The sequence below is a fragment of the Mastigoproctus giganteus genome, chromosome 10 (assembly GCF_048544385.1).
Source record: "Mastigoproctus giganteus isolate SK-2022 chromosome 10, ASM4854438v1, whole genome shotgun sequence".
Lineage (NCBI taxonomy): Eukaryota > Metazoa > Arthropoda > Arachnida > Uropygi > Thelyphonidae > Mastigoproctus > Mastigoproctus giganteus.
The window spans coordinates 42,591,438-42,616,927 of NC_143584.1; the positions used below are offsets into that span (position 1 = coordinate 42,591,438).

Below are 25,490 nucleotides of genomic sequence, written 5' to 3' on the forward strand. Positions count from 1 at the left end.
GAAAAATTTCTTTCTTCATTTTGGAACCCAGTATGTGTTGAATGGTGGTGTGAAAGAAAATAGGGTGCTTAGTACAACTCTTTTGTAGGAAATATTTATATTTCTTGAATTTCTTTATTTTTCTTTTAGAATTTTGCACGTGTGAAGATGCAAGTAACCATGTCCCTAAGCTCTCTAGTGGGCACCAGTCAGAATTTCAATGAGGAATATTTAAGGCATTCATTAAAAACTATTTTAGTTTATGCAGAAGAAGATTTAGAATTGCAGGATACTACATTTCCTGAACAGGTATTCCAGTGGAATTTTTTATTATATATTTAATACACATGTATGATAAATTTAGTGTAAATGCGTTAAAGACAGGTATCAATGATAAGGAAAAAAATATGTATATTATTTTTATTTTTTGATTCTTAAGATGCTTTCTTTTATGTTAGATAGTTGAAAAGTCCTCTTTCTCACTCATAAATATATAAATAATATTCAAATTTGATCTGATCTGTTTTATTTTTTAAATCATATTGCTGATGCAATTTGTTAAAACTGCACGTACATTATAATACAGGTTATATGATACAGTAATTATTTGGATGTAATAGCAACCTATGTCAGTACAAAATAAGGTGGCATCTAAACACATTTCTAATTGACTGCAACAATATGTTATTATTAGGTTGTTCTTCAGGGAAAGTATGAAAGAGCTTGGAATTCATTAGATACCTTGAGACCAATATGGAGAATTTTCTGCCTCATTCTGTAATGTTCAAATAGTGTAATCATTCAAGTAGGATCACAAATCTGTAGAGAACCAAGAGCAGAAAGCAAGATCAGAAACTGCAGTTAGGACTGTGACACTTATGTAGGTTGATAAACTCATATAGTAACAAAAACATTTGCAGAAACCATTGCATGAATTCAGACATGGCATCCATATTGATAGCAAGCATACACCATAATCCATATCATCCTGAAAATCAGTTAAGTCAAGTCTGCATTGACTCAACATGCAACTGTCCAAACAATTGCCACCTGAAGAAAAGTTATGGTAATTCACACTTCTTGGTTATTGACAGGAGCGGATTTAGGCATGGTTTTTATGGGCCCCCGTTCAATCAAAGGGCCTTCTTCGCAGTAAAAAAAATAAAAACAATTTAAATAAAAAATTTAACAAAAAATAAATTATACAAAATTTTTTCATACCTAGATAAAGTTTAAATCGTTGGTTTGCAACACTATTGGATTTGAATAAAATATCAAATATCAATGTTTTAATTGACAGTAAATAATAAATACGGCTCTGTCTTCTATCGCCTCTGTCTTGATTTTCGGTAGTCAGTAAAATCAAAATATACTTTGTCATTTGTCAATTATGCAAATAATGTGGCAACGTCGGAATGGGAGTGCAAGTCTAGATCCTCTAAAGCGTGTTAGCTTAGCGTAACTCTCACTGTTTGACATTTGAGGTTATGTATAGTACAGTATAGTTGAATATTAAATAGTCATTCGTTCGGTAAAGTGTACTATTCAGGTGCTTCGTTTCTTCACTGGTAAGTATCGGCAAAGTTTACTAAATACTAAATAAATATAAGTTAAATCACTCTCCGGAAATCTTTTGTCGGCACGTAAATTCAATCGTTTTTTGCATTTCCTTGAAATGAGCCATAATAAAAATAACTGGACACCATTTATTTGAAGTAAGCAGTAGGCACTAGTAAGCAGCGTAAGCCATAAGCTTGCCTACTTGACAATGGCAGTGTAAGATATAAAATCTTACAATTTTAAAATAAAAATAATTGTTTTGATAGAAGTAATGTTAAAGTTTGAATAACCCTAGATTTAGTGATGGGATAGTTTAAGCGTGAGAATTGAGAATAGTAGCAAAGGGGTAAACAAGTAATTCAAATAATATGAGAGAGCAAACAGGGACAGCAGGACTAAGTAAAGGGGTGCCATTTGAGAACGGGCATGAAGGGGTTGCTTAAGGAAGAACAATAAGACGTGAAGCGGGATTATGCGAGGTGCCTCCTTTGATCTATGACACCGTTGGAGCCAAAACAGGAAATGAGTGGACGTCCAGTGTTCGCGTCAAATTAAAAACGGCGTCAAGCTGACTGATTTTTGGGTGTTGGGATACTTTTAGTGAGAGGGGTGTGAAACGAAAATGAGTGTTTTTGGAGGTTGCCGGTGGACATGAAAGGCCTTGTATATGAAATTAGGAAGCTTGTATGTAATTGTAAGAACCCATTCTTACAACTATCTATAATAATAATTTTATATCTCTTGGAAAATTATTAATGTTTAAATTGGACGACTTTCAGCAAATTGCTTGTGCTCACTCTCTCTATTCGTTTTGTTAGAGAGCAGATTAGCGTAGCTACAGAGGAGCTGTTTGAAACGCAACTATACAATAGGAGTGCCAGTTGGGAACAGTTCTTGTTTATGGGGGTGGCACTACGGCAGTAAGGGATGAAGGATCGCCTATCACTCCCAAGAAAGGATTTGGACTTAAAAAGGAAAAAGGGAGGACCCGAGATATTAGAGTACGCCGTGTTCGGGTAGCATACCACAGAATAAATCAGCCGACACGGAGAGCACTCTTAAAAATTTCAAGGGCGGTCACTTAAAATAAGGAGTGATGAAAGAAGTAAGTGGACGTGGATGGCCCGATGAAAGTTCTGGTAATTTCCAAGTGGCTGGATGTCCCGACAAAAGTTCTGGAAATTTCTAAGAGCCTGGAAGTCCTCACTACAAAGAAAGGGATCTCGACCTGCCAGTTGTGGGTCGAGACAATGGAATGTGAAATGAGCAAATGAGAAATAAGATGAAGATGGTGAGATAGTAAATGATTGGTCGAGAAAAAAGGGGAGAGAGATGAACAAAAAGGTGATGCAGAGAGGAAAGAGTTATTCCCAGAAAAAAAAGTTTGGAGAGAATCACGGAGGAGGGAGCTAGAAAGAATGTAGGGGAGTGAGAATGGTATTAGAAGTGAAGGGTTTGTCAACGGAGAGTTGGGGGGGGGGATAATGGCAGTTTAGTGGGTAGTGATAACCAAGCGGGGAGGAGTGATTGAGAAAAGAGTGAGATCGAGCTTCTCACGGATGGTTGGAGCAGCAGCCCTGGAGAAAAGTCCTTGTGCACGGGAGAAACCATCAGAGAGCAGCGTAAGAAAGTGCTTCTAGTGGGTCAGCAGAGGCCAAGCCTAGAGAGACAACTGCAGAACAGGACCGGAAACAGAAATCTTACCCAGGAAAAGGGAGAAGAGTGCAAGTAAGTTAATTTAGAAAATTTTGCTAACAGGAACGGTATCGTAAGGGATTAAATGGGAAAAGAAATTAACAGGATAGTTGAAGGGAGATTGTAACAAAATTGAACACTATACTGTAAGAGATGGAATTGGAGAACAATAGTAGATAGAGAGAGAGAGTGTGAGAGTTGCTTATCTGTTATTAGAAGTATCTGTAAAACATAAAGAGATGTATTATATGTGAGAAATTTGATAACATGAACTGTTAAACTGTATTAACGAGGTGAATTGTACTCTGTAGATTTATCTTCTAGAGTGTATAGAAGAGGAGTGGGAAATTAATTGAATTATCCTATATACTATAGATACATATATACATATATATATATATATCACTGTATATGATTGTATAGGTTAGTATGATTAGTAGTTGTATAACAAAAAAGAAAAAGGATTGTTGGAGGTTATGCCCTTTGTAAGGGAGAAAAGTAAAGGTGGAAGCCATTTTATGCATAGTAATGACAGAATTGTGAAAAAGGTTGATACAAGGTATATTTAAATGTGTGTAAATAAATTTTATATAAAACGGTGAAATAAATCTTGTTATATTACTATCTTATGCTTCGTCTTTGGGGAGAGACACCACAGCATTACTACAAGTAACAAGAATAGTCCAGCAAGGGAAGCTAAAAGAAATAAAATTCCTCAGTACTTGGATCTTCTGATTTAAATTAATAGAGAAAAAGAATTAATGGAGTTAAATTACTAAGCAGCAGATAGCTTGTGGGCCTTGTAAGGGAGGTGAGGACCCCCTGTCTCAGAATAAAAATTCAAGTGACAGCCGATTGAGGTTCCAAGGTAACGAGAAGCTAAAATTGTATATTTATGTATTTCCCATTTCCCGCATAATTATTTGCTTCTTTTATGTAAATGCTGTATTTATGTAAATGTTGTATGCTCATTAACAGTTTGTTAAATTTTGTAAACAAAATGTGTGGCTTTAATGTTCTGCTAACAATGCTAACAACTGCTTTACACACCCTAGAAATTAGAATTTTCTGAAAATTGTAGTCAGATTTGCGTAGGTGGGGGTGATAAAGAGGTCGATGGGATGTTCAGCTAATTGCAAATTTTTAGTTTTAGGTTTTTTTAATTTCTTTTCAGATTCAATAAATACCTAAAAAATGTCTGGTAGAAAATATAAAAGTAAAGCTGAAAAACGAAAAATACACTTAAATAGAGAAAAAGAAAGAAGTAAATGTGCCAAAATTTCAAAATTTTTTGTATTGGAAAATAAAAATGAGAATCTAAATGATATAGGTGCAGTAATAAGCGAAAGAGAGAATAACTTAACCGAAGAGAAACAGAAAAAACAACAAAATGTATATAACAATAACGAAGAATTACTAGAATTAGAATCACAACTGTGAACCTCTAAAAACAATGTTGACGTTGACGGACATTCAGTACCAGACAAAAATATACAAGACCTAGACGACGACCAGTTCTCTGAAGTCTCTCTTGCTGTTTTGCAAGAAGATAGTGATAAAGACGCAGAAGAGGCTTTAGAAAATCAGAGTTGCTTGCTAAATATGTTCACCACCAAATACGGAGGATGTGGAAAGGTCAGGGAATGACCACCGCACATCCCGGAGCAATATGGCCTTAGTTGCTAATGCTCCTAAAAACCAAATAACAAACAACAACAAACAGCTAAATATGTTGACATAGGTTTGTGGCCTACACAGTTAAATGATAATTTTATTAATCATTGTCTCTCACATGAAATGACTTATTTCCAAAATAAAGATGCAAAAAATATATATTCAGTTTTAATAAGGAATTACAAAGAACAAAACAAATCATTTTCAAATAAGTACTTTACCAAAAAAATTAAAAATGGCTAATTACTGGAAAGATCTTGGTTGGGCTATTCTATCAGTATGGGAAGTGTTTTTTGTCTAGTCTGCAAACTTTTCTCTAAAGCCCCTTCTCAATACACAACCGGATTCTCTGACTGGAAACATATAGGACCTTGTTTAGAAAGTCACGAAAATTCTAATGAACGTAAGAAATCATTGTTAGTATGGTAACACGTAAAGAAAATAAATCTGTTATTTGATAAGCAGTTGCAGGAGCAACTAAGAAAAGATACGGAATATTACTGCAATGCCCTAAAACGTGTTATTGCAGTGGTGAAATATTTAAGTATAAGGGGCTTAGCATTCAGAGATCACGAGGAAATATTTGGCTCTCCGCACAATGGTGATTTTATGGGGGCTCTGGTATTACTAGCAGAGTTCGATCCATTCATGTGCGAACATATCCAGCAACGAGAACTGCGACCAAAGCCTTTCACTTCGTACTTATCAAAAACAGTTTAAGAACAAATAATAGAGATTATGGGAAAACAAGTAATAAAAAGAATTATAGCTGAAATAAATAGTGATGATGCAAAGTACTACTCAATTGTGATGGACTCGACACCAGATTTGTCCCATAATGACCAACTAGCTATTATAGTACGATATTGTTTTGAGGGAAAAGTGTATGAAAGATGTGTATCTTTCATCAAAATTAGTAGTCACAGTGGCTTATCTTTATTCAATTCCTTACAAGAATTTCTAGAAAAAAATGGACTGCCACTGGATAATTGTTAGAGGACAGTCTTTTGATAACGCTGCAAATATGTCCGGCCAATACAATGGTGTGCAAGCACATCTCAAACAAAAAAATAAATGCGCTGATTATGTGCCATGTGCTGCGCATTCCCTAAATCTAGTTGGTGGGGAAGCGGTTAAAGTTGCAACTCAAATTGTGAACTTTTTTGGAGTAGTGCAACAAATATATGTTTTCTTTTCTTCAACTACCCATAGGTGGGAGCTTCTAAATCGTGAGACAAAACTAAAATTTTTGATAAAAAGTTTAAGCCAGACTAGAGGGTCGTGTCACCATGATGCTGTTAGAGCTTTAAAAAATAGTTACGGTGATATCATGAACAGATTAAAAACATTTAGTGACAACTGCAATATGGATGAGAAACTTGATTTTCGAAGAGAGGCACAGAATTTATATAATAATTTGGCGAAACTTGAAACTGCAATTTTAACTGTTTTTTTGGGAAGAAATTTTAGAGAGATTCAATTTAGTTAGCAAAAAAGTGCAGACCCCAGGCTTAGACATATATGAAGGTGAGAATTAATTACGTCATTAGAAGCAACATACGAGAACAATCAGATCAGAAACTAAACGAATACGAGGAGACAGCCAAAAAATTAAGTATTAGTGTGGGAAAAGAATACAGTGATTTAAAAAAGAGACGTATTACTTCAAAAATTTTCGGATAAATCTACAGAGAAAGTTTCGCTAAATGGAGCAGAAAAATTTAAACGGGATATGCTAAACATTGCATTAGATAAGTTGATAATGGATTTATACAGAAGAGGCCATGGGGAATTTAGCAAAAGATTCAAATTTTTAATGGATTTGCAAGACATTAATATTGAAAATATTAACTTGGAAAGTGCACATAATGTTGTTGATTACTATTCGAATGGACGAATTTTAACTGAATGCATTTAGTCAATGCATTCAGTTAAAATCCTACTTACAGACTAAGCCAGACTCATGCAATGATATATTCAAGCTAATTTATGAAAAGAAACTTGTCGATGTTTTTCCGAATTGCTATACAATCTTAAAAATTTTTTTGCCATTACCAATCACCAGCTGTTAGGCGGAATGATCCTTCTCCACGATGTCCTATATAAAAAACAAATATAGGATAACAATGACGAATGAAAGATTAAATTATTTATCAATTCTTTCCATAAACTGTGATTTAACCAAAGAATTACAATGTGATGATCAAATAAAAGAATTTGCAGCGAAAAAATGCAGAAGAGTTACTCTTTAAATGTCTTTAATGTATTAAAAATACATTATATAACTCCTAGAATGTTTTATTTATTTTATTTTTAAGAATAAGTATTATTTTTGTTTTTGTTTTTTTTCTTAGTCTTTATTCTTGACCTGAGAATTTGTTGTTTCGATTTTTTGTTTGTTACTAAAAGTAATATCTAATACATTTTATTTTTTATTTATGTTTGATGTTTGTTATGTATACAAAACCTTTTTTTATTATAACTGTATATAAAAGTTTGTATATCCAAGTGCATCAAATAAAATAAAAAAGTTCTTCAATGTCTGTTGCCTATAATTTTTCCTATTTAAAAAAGGGTAAAAAAAACAGTTTTTCGACAAAATGGCGAAATGAGTCACCACAACTAACCCAAATTTGTATTAATTGGGTAGGCCACCAAACAGTGTTAGTCCAGGGCCCCCAAAGTTAACGGTCCTCCCCTGGTTATTGATGATGATAGGTGGAATAGGACCGGGGTAATTCTGCCAGGGGCAAAAGTTGATGATGTTGTAGAATAGATATCATCTTTTAAGGGCACAAAAGGTGATATCGTTGTACACGTTGGCACTAATGACATTAAGTGTAGGAGATCTGCAGATTTACTAAGCAAGTACAGGTCAACGTTGAAAAAAAGTCACGTGTTAGGGTTAAATTTGAAAGTATCTGCAATCCTGCCTAGACACGATAGGAGGGAGTATATGATGAGATCCTTGACAATAAATTCAGCCCTGGAGAGATTGTGCAGGGCCCATGGGGTAGAATTTTTCCAAGCATGGTCTGTGCTTGTTATCAGGAGAGATTGCTTTTAGAGGGATGGGATACACTTAAGTGGAAGGTATGCAAAAATATTTGATATACTATTCAGGCAGTGTTAAGTGGGTCGGAAAACTGGTAGCTTCAGGGGATTCACAGCCTAATAGATTAACAGTAGCCACAGGCAGAAGTGGAAATGATTCTTGCACTGCTTCTATTGGAATGAGCAGCAGTCTGGAAAGCCAGTTGCTGGGGATTTCAGGAACTGTTGGGAGTCATGAAACAAGTAAATACGTGGGCTGTGTTAGAATAACTAAAAGTAAGACCAGGTGCATGTACACCAATGCTAGGAGTGTAGTAAATAAATTTGATTAAATTGAAGTGCAGATTAAGACATCCAAGGCGGATATTGTTGAAATATTAGAGACATGGTGCAACTCAGATATAAGGGATGCAGAATTAGAACTTGGGGAGTACAATGTGTACTGAAAGGATAAGAAGGGAGGAGGGGTTATGCTGTTAGATAAGAAACACATGAAATCTAAGCAAGTGCATCCAGTTGACATAGATGGGCAGTGCAATGTTGAGTCAGTTTGGTGTGATATAAGCATTGGGAAAGAAAATGAGGGTAGCAGTTTGTTATATGCCTAATGACTCTGATGAGTACAATGAACAATTATACAGAGAAATGAAGTGGGCCAGTAAATCAGTGTCTCTTATAATGGGGAATTTTAACTTCCCAGATATAGACTGGAACTTGTGGGTTGGTCAGTTGCACACTAGCAAATCTTTTGTGGATTTATTGGATGATTGTTTCTACAGCAGCATGTTAGAGAGGCAACAAGAGGGAGTAACACTCTTGATTTGATTATCAGCAGTGATTATTCATACATTAAAAATTTACAGATAAAAGGAACCACTAGGTGGCAGTGATCACAGTGCACTGATGTGGGATTTACTTAAAGATGTAACTACAATCGGGTAAAGGGAAGAGGGTTTTTGCTTTCGTGAAGGCGACTACAGTGGTCTCAGAGATTTTTTTAGGTTCTGTACAGTGGGACCAATAGATTGTTACCAACAGCAAATTCTAAATGGGAAGCATTCAAGGAAGTAATTTTGGAAGCTACTACGCTTTTTGTTCCAAATAAGAAATACTGCTCTAACTTTAAGCCCAAATGGATGTCAGGTGAACTAATGAGACTCATAGCAGAAAAGAAAAATGTATGGGATGCACTTAAATTTTCAGGTGACACAGAAGCCTATGATAGATACAAGCTAGTCTGTCATTCATTCCTTACTAGATCCATCTTCTTAACATTTAGCATTCCAGAATTGCCATCCACAGTAAAAGCTAGCTATTTAAACTGCCAGATTTGCCCTTACATCCCAAACCCTATTCACTGCTTTACATGCCAGAGATATGGGCACTCTCAGCAAGCAGAGGGGAGCCATCTCCCCAATTTGTGGATCAAAAGACTATACACAAACAGATTGTTCAGCCTCAACTCCCACTTGCCTCAACTGCAAAGGAAGCTTTTTCCAAATCGTGTGAAATGTGAAAAACTGGGGAAAAAATCCAAAAATACAAAATTGAACATAAATTGAACACACGCAAACAGATTTTGTTGACCATGCCTAGTCGATCCTATGCATCTCATAGCTGGAGCTATTCATCAACTGCAGTTCAAACAAATGTGTCAATTCTGCCCAGCAAATCTCTTGCTAACTGGGTTAAAGCAACCCTATCTGGAAAAGACACTCCTAAAACTAAAATCAATGAAGCCACTAATACTCCAATCAGTATTCCAACTGATATTCCAGTGGTTTCAAATGACACAGAAAAATTGAAAACTGCTAAAGATTCTAAGAAAACCGAAATACCCACCAGCAGTATGGAAGTGGATGAACACCAAAATTATGAGGAACCTATCGTGGAACTTCATGCCAACGACACAATGGATACTGGATGCCCCATATTCCCAAAAAAAAGACCGAAAAAAATGCCTGCAGGAAACATTCCTGCCACTGCAGGTCTCACCAAAATTTTCAAATTACATCATGTGCAAATGAGATAGAAGATCAGAATCTTTTGCACGTGGAGGAACAACTATTCTCATTAATTCTAAAATTCCATTGAGGCCCATCCAGTTACAAACTTCCTAGAAGCTGTGGCAGCTCATATTGAATTTGGTACTTCAGTCACCCTTGTTTCTATTTGCATTCTGCCATTTTCTCATCAGAACTGGACAGCCTCCTTATGCAACTCCCGAGACCAATTTGCCTTTTCGGTGATTTTAATGGCCACCATTCATTGCGAGGATCCACTGCAATGGACTCTAGAGGCAAATTTATTGAAGAGTTCTTGAATAACAATGATCTAAATTTACTAAACTCTGGATCTTCCATATATATTCACCTACCTACAGGATCCACTTCTGTAATTGACTTGTCAATTTGTTCACCGTCCATCTTTCCAATCATGACATGGTTGGTGTTAACTGATCCCGTTAATAGCAATCATTTTCCAATTATTTACTCATTACAAGCAGAAGTAACTGTAAATCCTGACCAGCAATCCACTTGGAAGTTTATAAAGGCGAATTGGGATGGCTGTTCTGCTCAAATATGTCTAGACAGACTTTATATTCATAAACAACCCATTAATGATGTAACTACGTTCATAACCAATCAGATTCTGACAGCATCTGATGCATCTATTCCAAAATCAAAGACATATCGCATTCACTGGAATTACTGGAGGAATACAGATTGCCTTCATACCAAACAGGAAAAAAACTGCATGGAATAATTTCTGAAAGTATCCTACCACAACTAACTTAATCGCTTATAAGACTTAAAGCTAAAGCAAGGCAAATTAGACGGAAAGCGAAACGTGATTCATGGATTGCCTTTGCCTCAACCATTACAAAAGATACCAACGCCTGGCTCATCAGGAGAAGGATACAGGCCCTAAATGGCAAATTTGCTTGGCTGCCCTCTCCGATACTTCATTGGAAAGGGAAAGATGTGTCTACTACTGAAGAAGTTGCTAATGCACTAGCAGAATCGTTTTCCGCAATCTCTTCTTCTGCTTCCTATGCATCCTCCTTCCAAAACATTAAAGTAGCTGCAGAACGGCATAAAATCAACTTCTTTTTTTATGAGAGCTGAGAAGTAGCAATTGAAGTTTAACGTAGATAAATGTAAGGTGGTGCATATGGATAGCAGTAATTACAGATTAACATACCAACTGTGTGGCACTACACTCAATGTTGTAGAAAATGAAAGCATCATGAGGTTAATTGGTGCACTTAGATATGAAATTTTTTGAGGAGCTCATGGAGTTTTGTTAACAAATATGTATACAGGAATGATATCCAGGAATTTTTCATGCAGAGATAAGGTGGTGATTATCCCATTGTATAAGGCATTCGTTAAGCTGCACCTTGTGTACTGCATACACTTATGGATACCTCATTTTCGGAAGGAGTGAGAGCTGCTGGAACAGGTACAGAGAAGGGTATTGAAATTGGTGAGGGGGGAACAAAAGGGGTGCTGTTACCAAGAAAAACTTCTCTTCTGCAAACTACAGTGTCTGGGGAAAGGAAGTTTGTTCAACAAACTTTCATCTGTTGTTGTGAAAGTGGGTTGAATAAATTCAAAAAAGAACTAAAACCGTTGGAGGGAATGGAGATGTGATGTTGGAAAAGTGTGTGTGTGTTTTTTTTGGGCTGTACTGTATAAGCATTGCTTCCTTTCATCATTTGCCAATACTGATACTGTTTACTTTATTAGCATTAGCAGTGGCATATGATGCAAGAAAGCAAGCTTATACAGCATCAGCCAATGAAAAAAAAAAAAAAAACTTCTCATTTCACCTATCCATTCACTCCAAAAGTTTGTCCAGTTCTTCCTGTTTTATGATTCCTTTCACTTCAGAGGTTATCGTTGTGCATACATCTGCTGGGATATTCCTTGTCATTTACTTCCTTTTGATTTCCTTTGGCATATAACACTGGTACGCATCAATTTCCTCCCTGAAATAATTTCAGCAGATTCTCACAGTAAATATATTCAAAGGTTCTCAAAGCCACACTACTGACAAAGTAATCTTAACCAGATTATATAGACGAATAACGAACTATGGATGGCAGCACTATTCATCTATATAATCTGGTTAAGATTACTTTGTCAGTAGTGTGGCTTTGAACTGGAGTGCTCGTAGCTGTTCTAATTTTTAATTTTCATGGCATCAGGACCACCGCTGTTCAAATATTCTGCATTGGTGGTTTGATCTGAGGATCGGATGGCAGGCTGATCTTTCGATTGATTTTCCTTTGCGGCGATTTGTCCAGCGATCGAAATTCAGTGATTTCCTGACCATTATTGGCCTTGTGGTCCTCTGTCGAGATGGGGCATAATGGTCAGTCTATTTTTGTTTTATTTTATTGTAGTGATTAACACCTCTGTTGGTGATATTTCACATAAATTTGGACCTGGTACCCATCAGAGGGAGTACCGCTAAATTTCTATTTAATTGGCTTTCAAAATTCAATGAATTAGTATTATTTCATTTAGATTTTCTAAATTATTTTAGAGAGTTTCTACTGCAATATTTATACTCTTGTTACCCTTCTCTTCCCCCCCGGTTTGATTTTGATTTAATTTTGATTATTTTCACTCTTGTCTTACCATACTGCTGGCATTATTTTATTTTAACTCTTATTCTTATTTATATGGTTATATTTCAAGCATCATGTAGAGGAATATGCTTTTTACTGCCTCTGATGTATGCTGTACTATTTTATTTTATTTTATTATGAAAGATTCCGTTTCCAACTATTTTAAATGCTATTCAAATATATGTATAATTATATATATATACAGTATATATTTAATGAGCAGTGAGAATTGAATATGTATATTCAGCTCAGGGTCCTACTATAGGAACGGGCTTGCAATCCTGGGCTTACCCAAGCCACACCTTATATCCTGCAGCAGACTTTGAGCTGACCTATACTCTTCGTTCTTATTTCTCCGAAATTATTAGGGCAATCTGAGGATGTAGAAGAAACTACTTCGAAACATACTACTATGATTTCACCTTCATGGAGTTCAGGTACTTTTAATCCTGCTCCATTAGCCATTCATCCCACCTTTCTATCAGCATGTTTCTTTTTGCATCAACTTAATAAAAACTAATTGGCTACTTTTTGGCATTCTCATTAGCATTAGCATTAGTAGAGGCATTTGATGCAAGAAAGCAAGCTTATGCAGCATCAGCCAAAAAAAATAATAAATAAATAAATAAAAAATAACCACTTCCTCTTCACCCCTCTGTTCATTCGAAACACCTGTCCAGCTGAGCCTTAAACTTATTTAGGCTATCAACTTCCACGACAGGGGATGGAAGTCTATTCCACCAACCAACCACCCGCTGGCTAAAGGCAAATTTCCTCACGTCTATCCTACATCTGTCTTTTCTCAATTTGAATTTATGCCCTCTCAGGTGATTATTCTGAGCAAGAGGAAGAATCCCATCGGCATTGAGCATGCTCAAACCATTCAAGGCTTTATACATCTCTATCAGATCACCTCGCTGGTGCCTGGTCCCCAGACTCTGTAATTTGCAAAACTTAAGCCTTTCTTCGTAAGAGCGTCCCTTTGTTCCATTCCCTAATCTTGTTTCCCTTCTCTGTACCCGTTCCAGCATCTCTACATCCTTCTTGAAATGAGGCTTCCAGACCTGTATACAATACTCTAGGTGTGGCCTGACCATTGCTTTATACAAGGGAATAATCACCTCCTTATCCCTGCTAGAAAAATTCCTATATATCATCGACAATATACCACGAGCTACTCTTGCAGCCCATCTGCACTGCTCAGAAAACTTCATATCTGCCTGCACAACCACCCCCAGGTCCCTTTCATTCTCTACCACTGTCAGTGTAGTACCACAGAGTTGATACGTTGCTCTGGGGTTGCTGTTTCCCATATGTAGTACTTTACATTTGTCAATGTTAAACTTCATTTGCCACCTCTCAGCCCATCTACTCAACTTTTCCAGATCCTGTTGCAGTAGCATAGTGTCAGTAGTTCCTTGACAACCCTGCCAACCTTTGTGTCGTCTGCAAACTTGGACATTAAGCTTGATATACCATCATCAATATCATTTATAAATACAGAAAACAATAATAGACCCAACACTGAACCCTGACGGACTCCAGTAATAACATTAGTCCACAATGAGCAGTGTCCGTTGATTACCATTCTCTGTCTTCTCCCCCTCAACCACCCCTTTATCCATAGCAGCAATTTGCCTCCAATGCCACACTGCTCCAATTTGTGCAGCAGTCTTCCATGTGCAACAGTATCAAAAGCCTTTCTAAGATCCAAGTATATAATATCAAATCAAACCCTGCATCCAGTTCTTTTGTGACTGCATCATAGTGTCCAATCAAATTGGTCAGGCAAGACTTCCCCTTAACAAAACCATGCTGTGTCTGAGCTATAACTGAAGTCTTGTCTAGATGATCCTGCAGTGCTTCTTTAACCAGTGCCTCCATTAATTTTCCAGGAAGAGAAGTTAAACTAACAGGTCTATAATTACTTGTGTCGCCCTTTGATCCTCCTTTGTGAATTGGGGTCACATTTGCACATCTTCAGTCCATGGGTACTTCCCCAAGTCCAAGGAAGCTCTCATAATTATGGCTAAGGGTTTGCTTACTTCCTTTGCTGCCTCCTTTAATATAACTGGATAGATGCCATCCACCCCAGGTACCTTTCTTATATTTATCTTCAACAATTTCTCCTCCACTTTACTCTCAGTTATTACAAGATTCTCTAGCTTACTGCCAGAGTTGAATACACCTCTGGCACTCCCCTCGCTAAATAACTCATGTGTGAATGTCGATGCAAAATATTCATTCAGTTTGTGAGCTACCTGAGCAGGATCATCAACAGTTGACCCATCGATATCAAGTGGACCAATCTGATTCATCCCCTTCCTTCTAGAGTTTACATAAGTAAAGAACTCTTTGCTGTTTTTCTTTGCATCCCTTGCCAAAGATTTCTCGTAATCTGCCTTCGCCTGCCTAACCTCCTTTGTAACTTGGTTACAGATCAACTTGTATCTATCATACGCTTCTGTGTCACGTGTTAATTTGTATGTATTCCATGCATTTTTCTTCTCTGCCATATGTCTCATTAGTTCATCTGATCTGACATCCACTTAGGCCTAAACGTTGAACAATATTTCTTAGTTGGTATGTAAAGCCTAGTAGCTTCCAAGATAAGTTCTTGGAATGCTTTCCATTTTGAATTTGCTGTTGGTAACACCATCAGTTGGTCCCACTGTATAGAATTTAAATACTGTCTCAGTCCATCGTAGTCTCCCTTTGCAAAAGCAATAACCCTTCCCTTTACCCCTAATGGTAGTTACCTCTTTGAGTAAATCCCACTTCAGCACACTGTGATCACTGCCACCTAGTGGTTTCATTTACCTGCAGATTCTTAATGCATGAAGAATCACTACTGATAATCAAATCAAGAGTATTACTCTCTCTAGTTACCTCCCGAACATGCTGATGTAGAAAACAATCATCTAATAAATCCACAAAAGCCTTGCTAGTGTGTGAGTGACCAGCCCCCAAATTCCAGTCAATATCTGGGAAATTAAAATCTCCCATTATAAGACTCTCTGATTTACTGGCCCACTCTATTTCCCTGTACAGTTTCTTATTATACTCATCAGAGTCATTAGGCCTATAGCACACTCCTACTCTCAATTTTGATCTCCCAATGCTTATGTCACACCAAACTGACTGTACACTGCACTGTCCAGCAATGTCGACTGGCTTCACTTCCTTGGATTTTATGTATTTCTTAACTAATAGCATAACCCCTCCTCCCTTCCTATCCTGTCTATCCTTTCTGTAAACATTGTACTCCCCAAATTCCAGTTCTGCATTCCTTATATCTGTATGACACCACGTCTCTGAAATCCCCACAATATCTGCCTTTGATGGTTTGAGCAATACCTCAAATTCATCAAATTTATTTACTAAACTCCTAGCATTGTTGTACACACGTTGTATACATGCACCTGTTCTTTTTCTTATCTACCCTAGCACAATCTATGTGGTAATCTGTACCCCAATGATTCCCAGCAGTCTCTGAAATATCCTTCATCTTATTTTCCAGGCTGCGGCTCATTCCAATAGAAGCAGTGCAAGAATCACTTTCACCTCTGCCAGTGGCTACTGTTAATCTATTAGTCCTTGCATTCCCCCAATCTAGCAGTTTTCCGACCCACCTAACACTGCCTCGATAGCATCAGCAAATATTCTTGCACCCTTTCTATTTAAGTGTATCCCATCCCTGTAGAAGCAGTCTCTCCTGTTAACAAGTACAGACCAGGCTGAAAAAAATTCTACCCCTTGAGCCTTGCACAATCTTTCCAGGGCCGAATTGATCGACAGGGCTCTCATCATATACTTCCTCCTATCGTGTCTGGGCAGAATTGCAGACACTTTCAAATTCAACCCTAATTCACGGCTTTTTTTCAACGATGCAAAATATTAACATACTTGTTAAGTAAATCCGCCGGTCTCCTGCTCTTAATATCATTAGTGCCAACGTGTACAACTATATCACCTTTTGTTTTGTGCCCTTAAAAGATGATAACAGCTCTACAACGTCATCAACCTTTGCCCCTGGCAGACATACCCTGGTCATACATTACACATAATAACATTTCTTTTTTGACTACAGTTCGTGCTACATGTGGTTCGTCGGCTTGGGCATGGTAAATATGCCTTATGCCTTTTCCTGCTGTAACTTTTAAACTTACATCCTTCGTTCTCTGCGGGTGAATGATGATCAATGTGTGCTTCGTAGTATTATTAAAAAATCTTTCTTATTGTAGTATGGTTTAAATTCAAATTGTTTATGTAACCTCTAAAAGTATTACTTGTTACATTACACCAAACTATTTTGGTATTCAACCTCAAAATAGATTTTGCCTTAGTTCATATTGATCATCACAGAAACAAAGAACTCCTAATGCTGTTTTACTTTCAATTTGGGTTGTTGATCCTAGACAAAGTCACCTAAATTGTGGGTAAGCAATGATAAATTTTGTATACTAACTTTTGTACATTATATTATCCTTGTTATAAACTATAAAAGGAAACCTCATACCTTTATGTAGGAACAGAATTCTCTCAACACTCACATTAAAAAGATTATGTGATTTTTTAATTATACAAATAAATGTCCCATCTTTAATATTAAAAAATAAAATCCATTACGAAAATTACATTCAAATTATATAAATAAATACTTGTTAAAAAATTGTCATGCATTCAATTCTCACCCCCGACATAATGCACCAGGAAAAGCCTGGAGAAGTCGACAGCCATCAACACCCCCAAAAAACCAAACCAATACCACATGTAAACATGAGAACTAAAAACAATTGTCGAATTTATCCTTAAGGAACATAAGTTAAAATATCTAAAATATAAAATTGTCTAAACTTCTTATAATGGACCAAACTTATTTGGATACACTCCGTGCTCCCAAGAAGTAAACTTTACTTCTTGTGATTTTCAAGACTAAAATCAAGGGATCTACTAGTAGAGATGACAAACTAAAAACAAGCAGAGCATCTAATAAAAGCAAGAACTTTTGGAGAAATTCCAATAACAGTTATTCCTCCTTCCACCCTGAATACCTCAAAAGGAATGATTACAGAGGGGGGATCTCCCCAATGTTCCCAAAGATGAAATCAAAGAAGAGTTGAAAGATCGAGGAGTTATTCAAGTAAAAAAATAACAATTAAAAGAGAAGGAGAAATTATCCCAACAAGAAATATAATTTTAACATTTAACATACCAATTACAATACCACCAAAAACTGTAAAAGCTGGATATCTGAACTGTCCACTGAGACCATGTATTCCAAACCTTGTCTGATGTTTTAAGTATCAGATGTTCAGACACTTTCAAGCAGTATGCAGAGGTTTTGCTATGTATGCAAAATGTGGTCGTGGGTACATGCACATCACAACTGTATAGCACAAAATTCAAGATGTCCCAACTGCAAAGGAGAACATAATGCCTACTCAAAAGAACGAAGAATGGAAGGGAGAAAAGAGAATATAGAAATATAAAGTAGAAAACAATGTAACATATCAAGAAGCAAAAAAAACAATACAACCACAACGAACAAAGAGGCCATCGTATGCACAAGTAACACAAACTTATTGAACAATAGAAACACAGAAGTAACCATCCCACCAAAAAAATCCACATTGGCCCCATTCCCTGCTCATTGATTCAAAACAAAAACCATAACAGGCAATAAACATGCCCATTACAATATCACCAACTAGAAAAACCACCAAATCCACAAAACAAGGTAGAGTCACTGAATAAATGGAAATAAAATAGACACCATGGAAGTAGAAGAAAAGAATCAACCAGAAGAAGCAATACTAGAAATTTTTGCAGAAGAAGAGATGAATACTAGAAAATCATACTTCCCTAAAAAGGAAGACAAGAACAGAGATCCATAAAGCAACAAACTCAAGAAAACACTATCAGAACCAAATAATGAATAAATTTTTACATTGGAACTGTAGAGGATTCCACAGCGATTTCGAAGATATACATGATCTCTTAGCACAGAACAATCCGATTAGTCTCTGTTTGCAAGAAACATATCTTAAACCCCAGAATAATATATCACAAAAACACTACAATATATATACAGAAAAGACAGAATTACAAACAGCAATCCTAGTAAATTCCACTATACCCATCCAATAGATTCCCTTACAGACTAATCTAGAGGTTATAGCAGTATGCATTGCAGTAAACTTTCATGTAACAGTTGTCTCCGTATGCCTACCACCAAACCAAGCTATAAGTTATACTGAACTAGAAGACCTGGTAGTTGAACTGCCATCTCCTTTCTGTATAATGGGAGATATGACTAGCCACCACCCTCTATGGGGAAATTAAAATATAGGCAGAAGAGGTCAAATCCTAGAAAAACTTTTCTATATGCTCTCCATCAATTACCCTCTACCTCTTGGGCAGTTAATAATGATCCACTGGGTAGTGATCATTATCCAGTAACGATTACTTTGAAAGAACCGACTCCTTGTCAATCAGAAAGAACTCCAAAGTGGAGATCAGATAAATCAAACTAGACAAGATACAAACAGCTGGCCATATTAGAAGAGGAACATATCCAACAGGTGTTAAAAAATGATTCTGCAGTGAAATATGTAACTGACATACTCCTCCAGGCTGCAAAATTTACAATAGCAAAAACTTCATCAAAATTTCCCATACATCCAAAGCCGTGGTGGAATGATGCATGTTCCCCATCAAAACGTGAGACAATCAAGCCATGGAATAATTTCTGAAGGCACCCTACCACAACCAACCTGATACATTTCAAAAAGGTAAGGGCAAATATCAGATGTATATCTAAGATCAGTAAGAAAGAAATCTTGTATCTGTTTTGCATCTACAATCACTAGAAAAACAGACAGACAGGTTTGAGACAAAATAAACAACAAATATCAAAGAATTTCTCCTCCTTTTATAAAATGGAATGGAAAAGATATAGCAAAGCCTGAAGACATAGCAAATGTTCTTGGTAGAACCTTTGAAAAAATATCAAGCAGTAGGTCCTATGAACTGGCTTTCCAAAAACATAAAGCAAATACAAAAACATATAAATTGAATTTCTTAGTAAAAGTAATGAATCCTATAACCAACCATTCACTCTCAGAGAACTTCATAAAGCCAATTACGGATGAAGCAAAGTGATGATTTTTTTTTTTTTTTTTTTTTTTTTGATTTGGTAGTTGTTGGCGCAACGGCTTCTGTGGCCATATTGCACCTCCCAAGGTTTTTGCAGTACTTTGATCCAAGCCCGAGGCGGGAATCGAACCCGTGACCTTTGGGTTGCCGGGCAGGTACTTTACCCACTCGGCTAGCCCGGTCGGCCAAAGTGATGAAGGTCCAGATGAAATATTATACATGATGATGCAACAATTAGATGAGAAATCATTGATACCACTGCTCCTCTTATATAACAGGATATATCTAGAAAATCCCTTTCTGAATCAATGGCATCACACATTAGTCTTAGCCTTTCCAAACCAGATAAAGATCTCACAAACCCGAATCACTATTGCCCCATAGCCTTAACTATCTACCTTGGAAAAATACTTTAAAAAAATGGTAAATGCTCAACTAAGTAGGTTCTTAGAACTGACTAAGCTCAGCCCAAAGTGGTTTCAGAAAAAACAGGTCCACTTTAGACTTAATGATAAAAGCAGAAAAACAACATGAAGGAATGCTTTCATAAGAAAACAACACTTAGTAATGATATGTTTTGATATAGAAAAGGTGTATGACACAGCTTGGCGATTTGGAATACTTAGGAACATTTATAACTTTGGGATGATAGGACATCTCCCAATATATATCCGAAAATTTTTGCAAATACAAACTTTCCAAGTTATAATATTGACCACACTATCCCAGGTCTTTGTACAAGAAGGAGTACCATAGGGATCAGTACTCAGTGCTATCCTGTTTGTCATAAAATTCAACTTGATTGCTAAACAAATTCGAAGTACCGTAGATGCAGCACTTTATGTTGACAATTTCAGCATTTCTTGTCACTTGCAAAATATGTAAACAATAGAGTGGAAAACTGCAATCAGCAATCAATAAAGTAATAGCATGGACCCAAAATAGTGGCTTTGGATCCAAACAAAAGTTTGTTTGGATCCAAAAGTTTGTTTGGATAAACTTTTGTCATACAAAAGTTTATAATAAACTTTTTCAAATTAAACCAGTTTTTAAAGCAGTGGAAAACCAGTGAAAGAGATGTCCGAAAAGAAGAAGAAACCCTTTTGTCAGAAAAGAAACTCACACCCAGACCCAGAACTGAAGCTAAGAGAACAACTAATCTCAATAATATTCAGCACAGTTTTTCTTGGGCTAACCCTTGATAAGAAACTGACCTTTTTACATCATATAAAAACAAACTCTCTAAAGAACAAAACTGTCAAAAGAAATTAAATTTTCTGAGAGTTATATCTACAACAACGTGAGGAGCAGACAGGTACACTTTGTTTACATCTGTATGGAACCTTGATAAGATCCAGACTCAATTACGGGACATCAGTTTTACAGCTCTGCAAGACCCAGTGCCTTAACATGGTTAGACCTTATACACCATAATGTGTTATGCATAGCCCTAGGAGTGTATCGTACTTCTCCAATTCAAAAGTCTCTATGCTGAAGCCTATGAACCACCACTCCATCTCAGAAGATACTACTTTTATCTTATGCAGCTAAAATAAAGTGTATTCCAAATCATCCTAAGTACAAAAAATAATATACACTAATATGGGAAAAATATGTACAGAATACATCCAATAGCAAACAAACCAGCAAACATACGCATCAAGGAGCCACTTCCAATTTGGTCTCTTGATTTCAACAAACTAGCTGTCCATACAAAAATAATAGTAGTAGTAGTAGTGGCATGTGATGCAAGAAAGCAAGTGTATGAGCTTATGCAGCATCAGCCAAAAAAAAAAAAAAAAAAAAAATCACACCATTCCCTCAAAGTGCCTATCCAGTTCCTCCTTAAATTTATTCAACCTATCAATTTCCACAACAACAGATGGAAGTTTTGTTCCAGCAATTAACCACCCGCTGGCTGAAGGCAAATTTCCGCACATCTATTCTACATCTGTCCTTTCTTAATTTGAATTTATGCCCCCTTAGGTTCGCAATCTGAACAAGTGGAAGGATCCCATCAGAATTCAGTGTGCTCAACCCATTCAAGGCCTAATACACCTCAATCAGATCACCACACAATTGCCTAGTCTCCAGCCACTCCAATTTGCAGAACTTAATCCTCTCTTGGTAAGCGGATCCCTTCATTCCCCTCACCAATCTTGTTGCCCTTCTCTGTACACACTCAAGCAAATCTACATCCTTCCTAAAATGAGGCCTCCAGACATGTACGCAGTACTCAAGTGGCCTGACCATTGCCTTATACAGAGTGGACAATCACCTCCTTTTCTCTGCTAGCAAAAATTTCCTATATATCATTGACAAAAACACCATTGCCTGCCCCTGGCAGCCTGTCTGCATTGCTCAGAAAAACTTCATATCTGACTGCACAATTACTCCCAGGTCCTTTTTCATTTTCTACCACCTTAAGTGTAGTACCATACAATTGGTACGTTTTCTCTGGGGTTACATCTACCCATATGCAGTACTTTGCATTTGTCAAGGTTAAACTTCAGTTGCCACTTCTTAGCCCATCTGCCCAAATTATCTAGATCCTATTGCAGTAGCACACTGCCATTGCTGTCATTAACAACCCTGCCAACCTTTTTATCATCTGCAAACTTCGACATTAAGGCTGATATGCCTTCATCAATATCATTGATAAATATACAAAAACAACAGTGGGACCCAACACTGAACCCTGTAGGACTCCACTAATCATGAAGAGCCGGACCCATTGATTACCACCCCCTGTCTTCTCCCACTTAACCGTCCTTTTATCCATTGTAGCAATTTATCCTTAATACCATTCTGCTCCAATTTGTACACCAAGACCTCCTTGGAATTCAATATCACCAGTCTGTGATACCTGCTTCCATAACTGGAGAAGACATTCCCTTACTAGGAAACAGCGCCATGGAAAGATTAAAATTCAAAAAAGATTAGACTGGTTACTTTTAAAAAGGTTACTTCGTCTAAAGTTGCATATATATATATATATATAGACATATCAATACATAAAATCAGTACAATGATAAAAGAAAATTGTATATTTCATATGAGTGTATACATATTGATCGATTTTAAAAATTTAAAAACTGCTGACACATTGTCGTTGTCATTTAAAATCTGGCTGAGTGTATATGGCTCAGTCAGATGGGTAAAAGCGCTAAAACGAGCATTTATAAAACTGGTACAATCACATAAAATGTGTTGGACGGATAAAACTGTGTCGCATTGCTCGCACGTAGGACGGTCATCAGCCCTCAGCAAAAAGGAGTGTGTCACATGATAGTGTCCTATGCGGAGCCGGGTAAGAACAACTTCCTCTTTGCGATCCCTGCGTAAGCTGAACCGCCAAGGATGGATCACAGGCTTAATTCGACATTGTTTGTAGTAATCAGTCGATGCCACGAATCTTGCCACTGAGATTGTAGGTTACTACGGATCACTTGCCTGTAGTCTGTATAGGGGACTAACAGGTCAAGATTATCCGTCAGGGCTGCCGATTTGGCTGCAATGTCAGCCAAATCATTTCCTCTAATCCCGATGTGACTGGGGATCCAGCAGAAGCGGATACCGAATCCACTTGCATAGAGATTGTATATTATCTGCTGAATTCGGGACAGGGTTGGATGATTAGTGCGTGACACCGCTGATAAAGCCTGTAGTGCACTCACTGAATCGGCATATATAATACACCGTTGGTAACGGTGTTTTCTTATGTGATCTAGAGCTAACTCTATAGCATGCAGCTCTGCAGTGTTTGTTTGTTATTTGGTTTTTAGGAGCATTAGCAACTAAGGCCATATTGCTCCGGGATATGCGGTGGTCATTCCCTGACCTTTCCGCATCCTCCGTATTTGGTGGTGACGGGCTCGAACCCCGGTCTAATCAAGAAGCGTGGCTCTGCAGTGTAAATGCTGCATCAAGGGGTATCTGCTCTGATATAGTATTGTCTGGAAAAAACAGCAGCAGATCCCACATACGATTCTGATTTCGAGCCGTCTGTATAAACTGGCAAGAAATCAGAATGTTCCCCACGGTGTTGTGAACAGAACTGAAGGTAGACAGAAGCTGGAGTATAAGACTTTGCCGCAATCTTGAACGAGAAGTCACATGCTGGTGTTTGTGCATGCCAGGGTGGAAGGGGCTCCTTTTGTGATCGAGCAACCTTGTCTACCGAGATGTTATGTTAAGCTCATTGAGTAACTCTTGAACACGAATGCCGAATGGGCGATTGGCGGTCCGTCATGTGTTATAGTGTTATAAAGATTTTCCCATCGTGGCTCGAAAACAGATGTCCATGTGGGATGGTCTGGCAAGGACTTCAGCTTGAAGGCATATTGTAGAGACAACTGCATTTGTCGAAGTGACAAGGATGGTTCATTTGCTTCGACATACAGACTTTGGACAGGTGATGTTCTGAATGCACCAGTAACAATATGAATGGCTTGATGATGGATGGGGTAAAGCCAACGAACAGCGCTATTTCTGGCAGATGCATATACCTGAGACCCATAATCTAATTTTGAGCGTACAAGTGCACGGTATAGACGTAGGAGAGTGCATCGGTCTGCACCCAAGAGGTAGAAGAGAGAGAGAGCGGAGAATGTTAAGCCTTCTCGTACACTTTGTGCGTAGCTGACAAATGTGTTGGATAAATGTCAGCTTTTTGACAAAAATGAGTCCCAGGAATTTCGCCTCTGATACAACTGGAATGGTGCTTTGTCCAAGTCGTAATTCAGGCTCAGGGTGGAGGTTACGTTTGCGACAAAAATGTACACAAACGGTCTTCTCCGGTGGGAACCTGAAACCATTGGCCGTGGCCCAGGAGTTAAGACGGTCAATAGCTTGTTGCAGTTGTCTCTCAATAACTCTCATATTGCGTGATTGAGAGAATATGCTGAAGTCATCGACGTAGAGTGCACTGTTTATAGTTGGAGGAAGTTGTTCAGAAATAGAATTTATTTTAATGGCAAAAAGTGCGACACTTAAGACAGATTCTTGTGGTACCACCCCTCTTGGCAAAAGGGCCGCGAAAGGGAGGATCCTACACGAACTTGGAAATAACGGCAGGATAAAAAATTTTTAATAAAAATGGGAAGGTGGCCTCTTAGACCGAGGTTGTAAAGGTCTTTTAAAATACCAAATCTCTAAGTTGTGTCGTACGCTTTTTCCATGTCAAAGAAGATGGACACCAAGTGTTCTCTTTTTACGAAAGCATCTCGGATAGATGTTTCCAGTCTAACTAAATGGTCCAGTGTGGACCTGTTTCTTCGGAAGCTGCACTGAAAGCGGGAGAGATTCGATTCTAAATACCATAAGAGACAAGCATTGACCATTCTCTCCAATATTTTGCACAGACAGCTGGTCAGAGCAATGGGACGATAGTTTTTTGGACATTTAGGATCCTTTCCTGGCTTAGCAAAAGCAAGAATAGTTGCCTTGCGCCAGGTATCCGGAAAATGCTCTTCAAGGAAGATTCTGTTGTACAGGAAGGGCACACGGTCCATGGATTCTGGTGAAAGATGTTTGATCATTTCATAATGGATGTTTCTGGTCCAGCAGCGGTAGCCTTTGTACGGGAGAGTGCTGTTTTCAGCTCATTGATATTAAATGGCCCATTGTATGGGTGGGACCCCTTCGATGTGAATTTAAGGGCCTATTTTTCAGTGTTGCGCTTTAAGACCAGAAACTCTGGGGAGTAAGATGATGTTGCAGAGATGTTAGA

The 25,490-nt window shown here is 37.5% G+C and overlaps 1 protein-coding gene across 1 annotated transcript in view; it reads left to right on the forward strand.

Moving 5' to 3' along the window:
* The window catches only part of Zir (dedicator of cytokinesis), an 869,757-nt gene that overhangs the window by 605,614 nt on the left and 238,653 nt on the right, over positions 1-25,490 (forward strand). Inside the window, 1 exon segment of the mRNA XM_090382918.1 lies at positions 130-288. Within this exon segment, the coding sequence (XP_090239044.1) occupies positions 130-288 (159 nt within the window).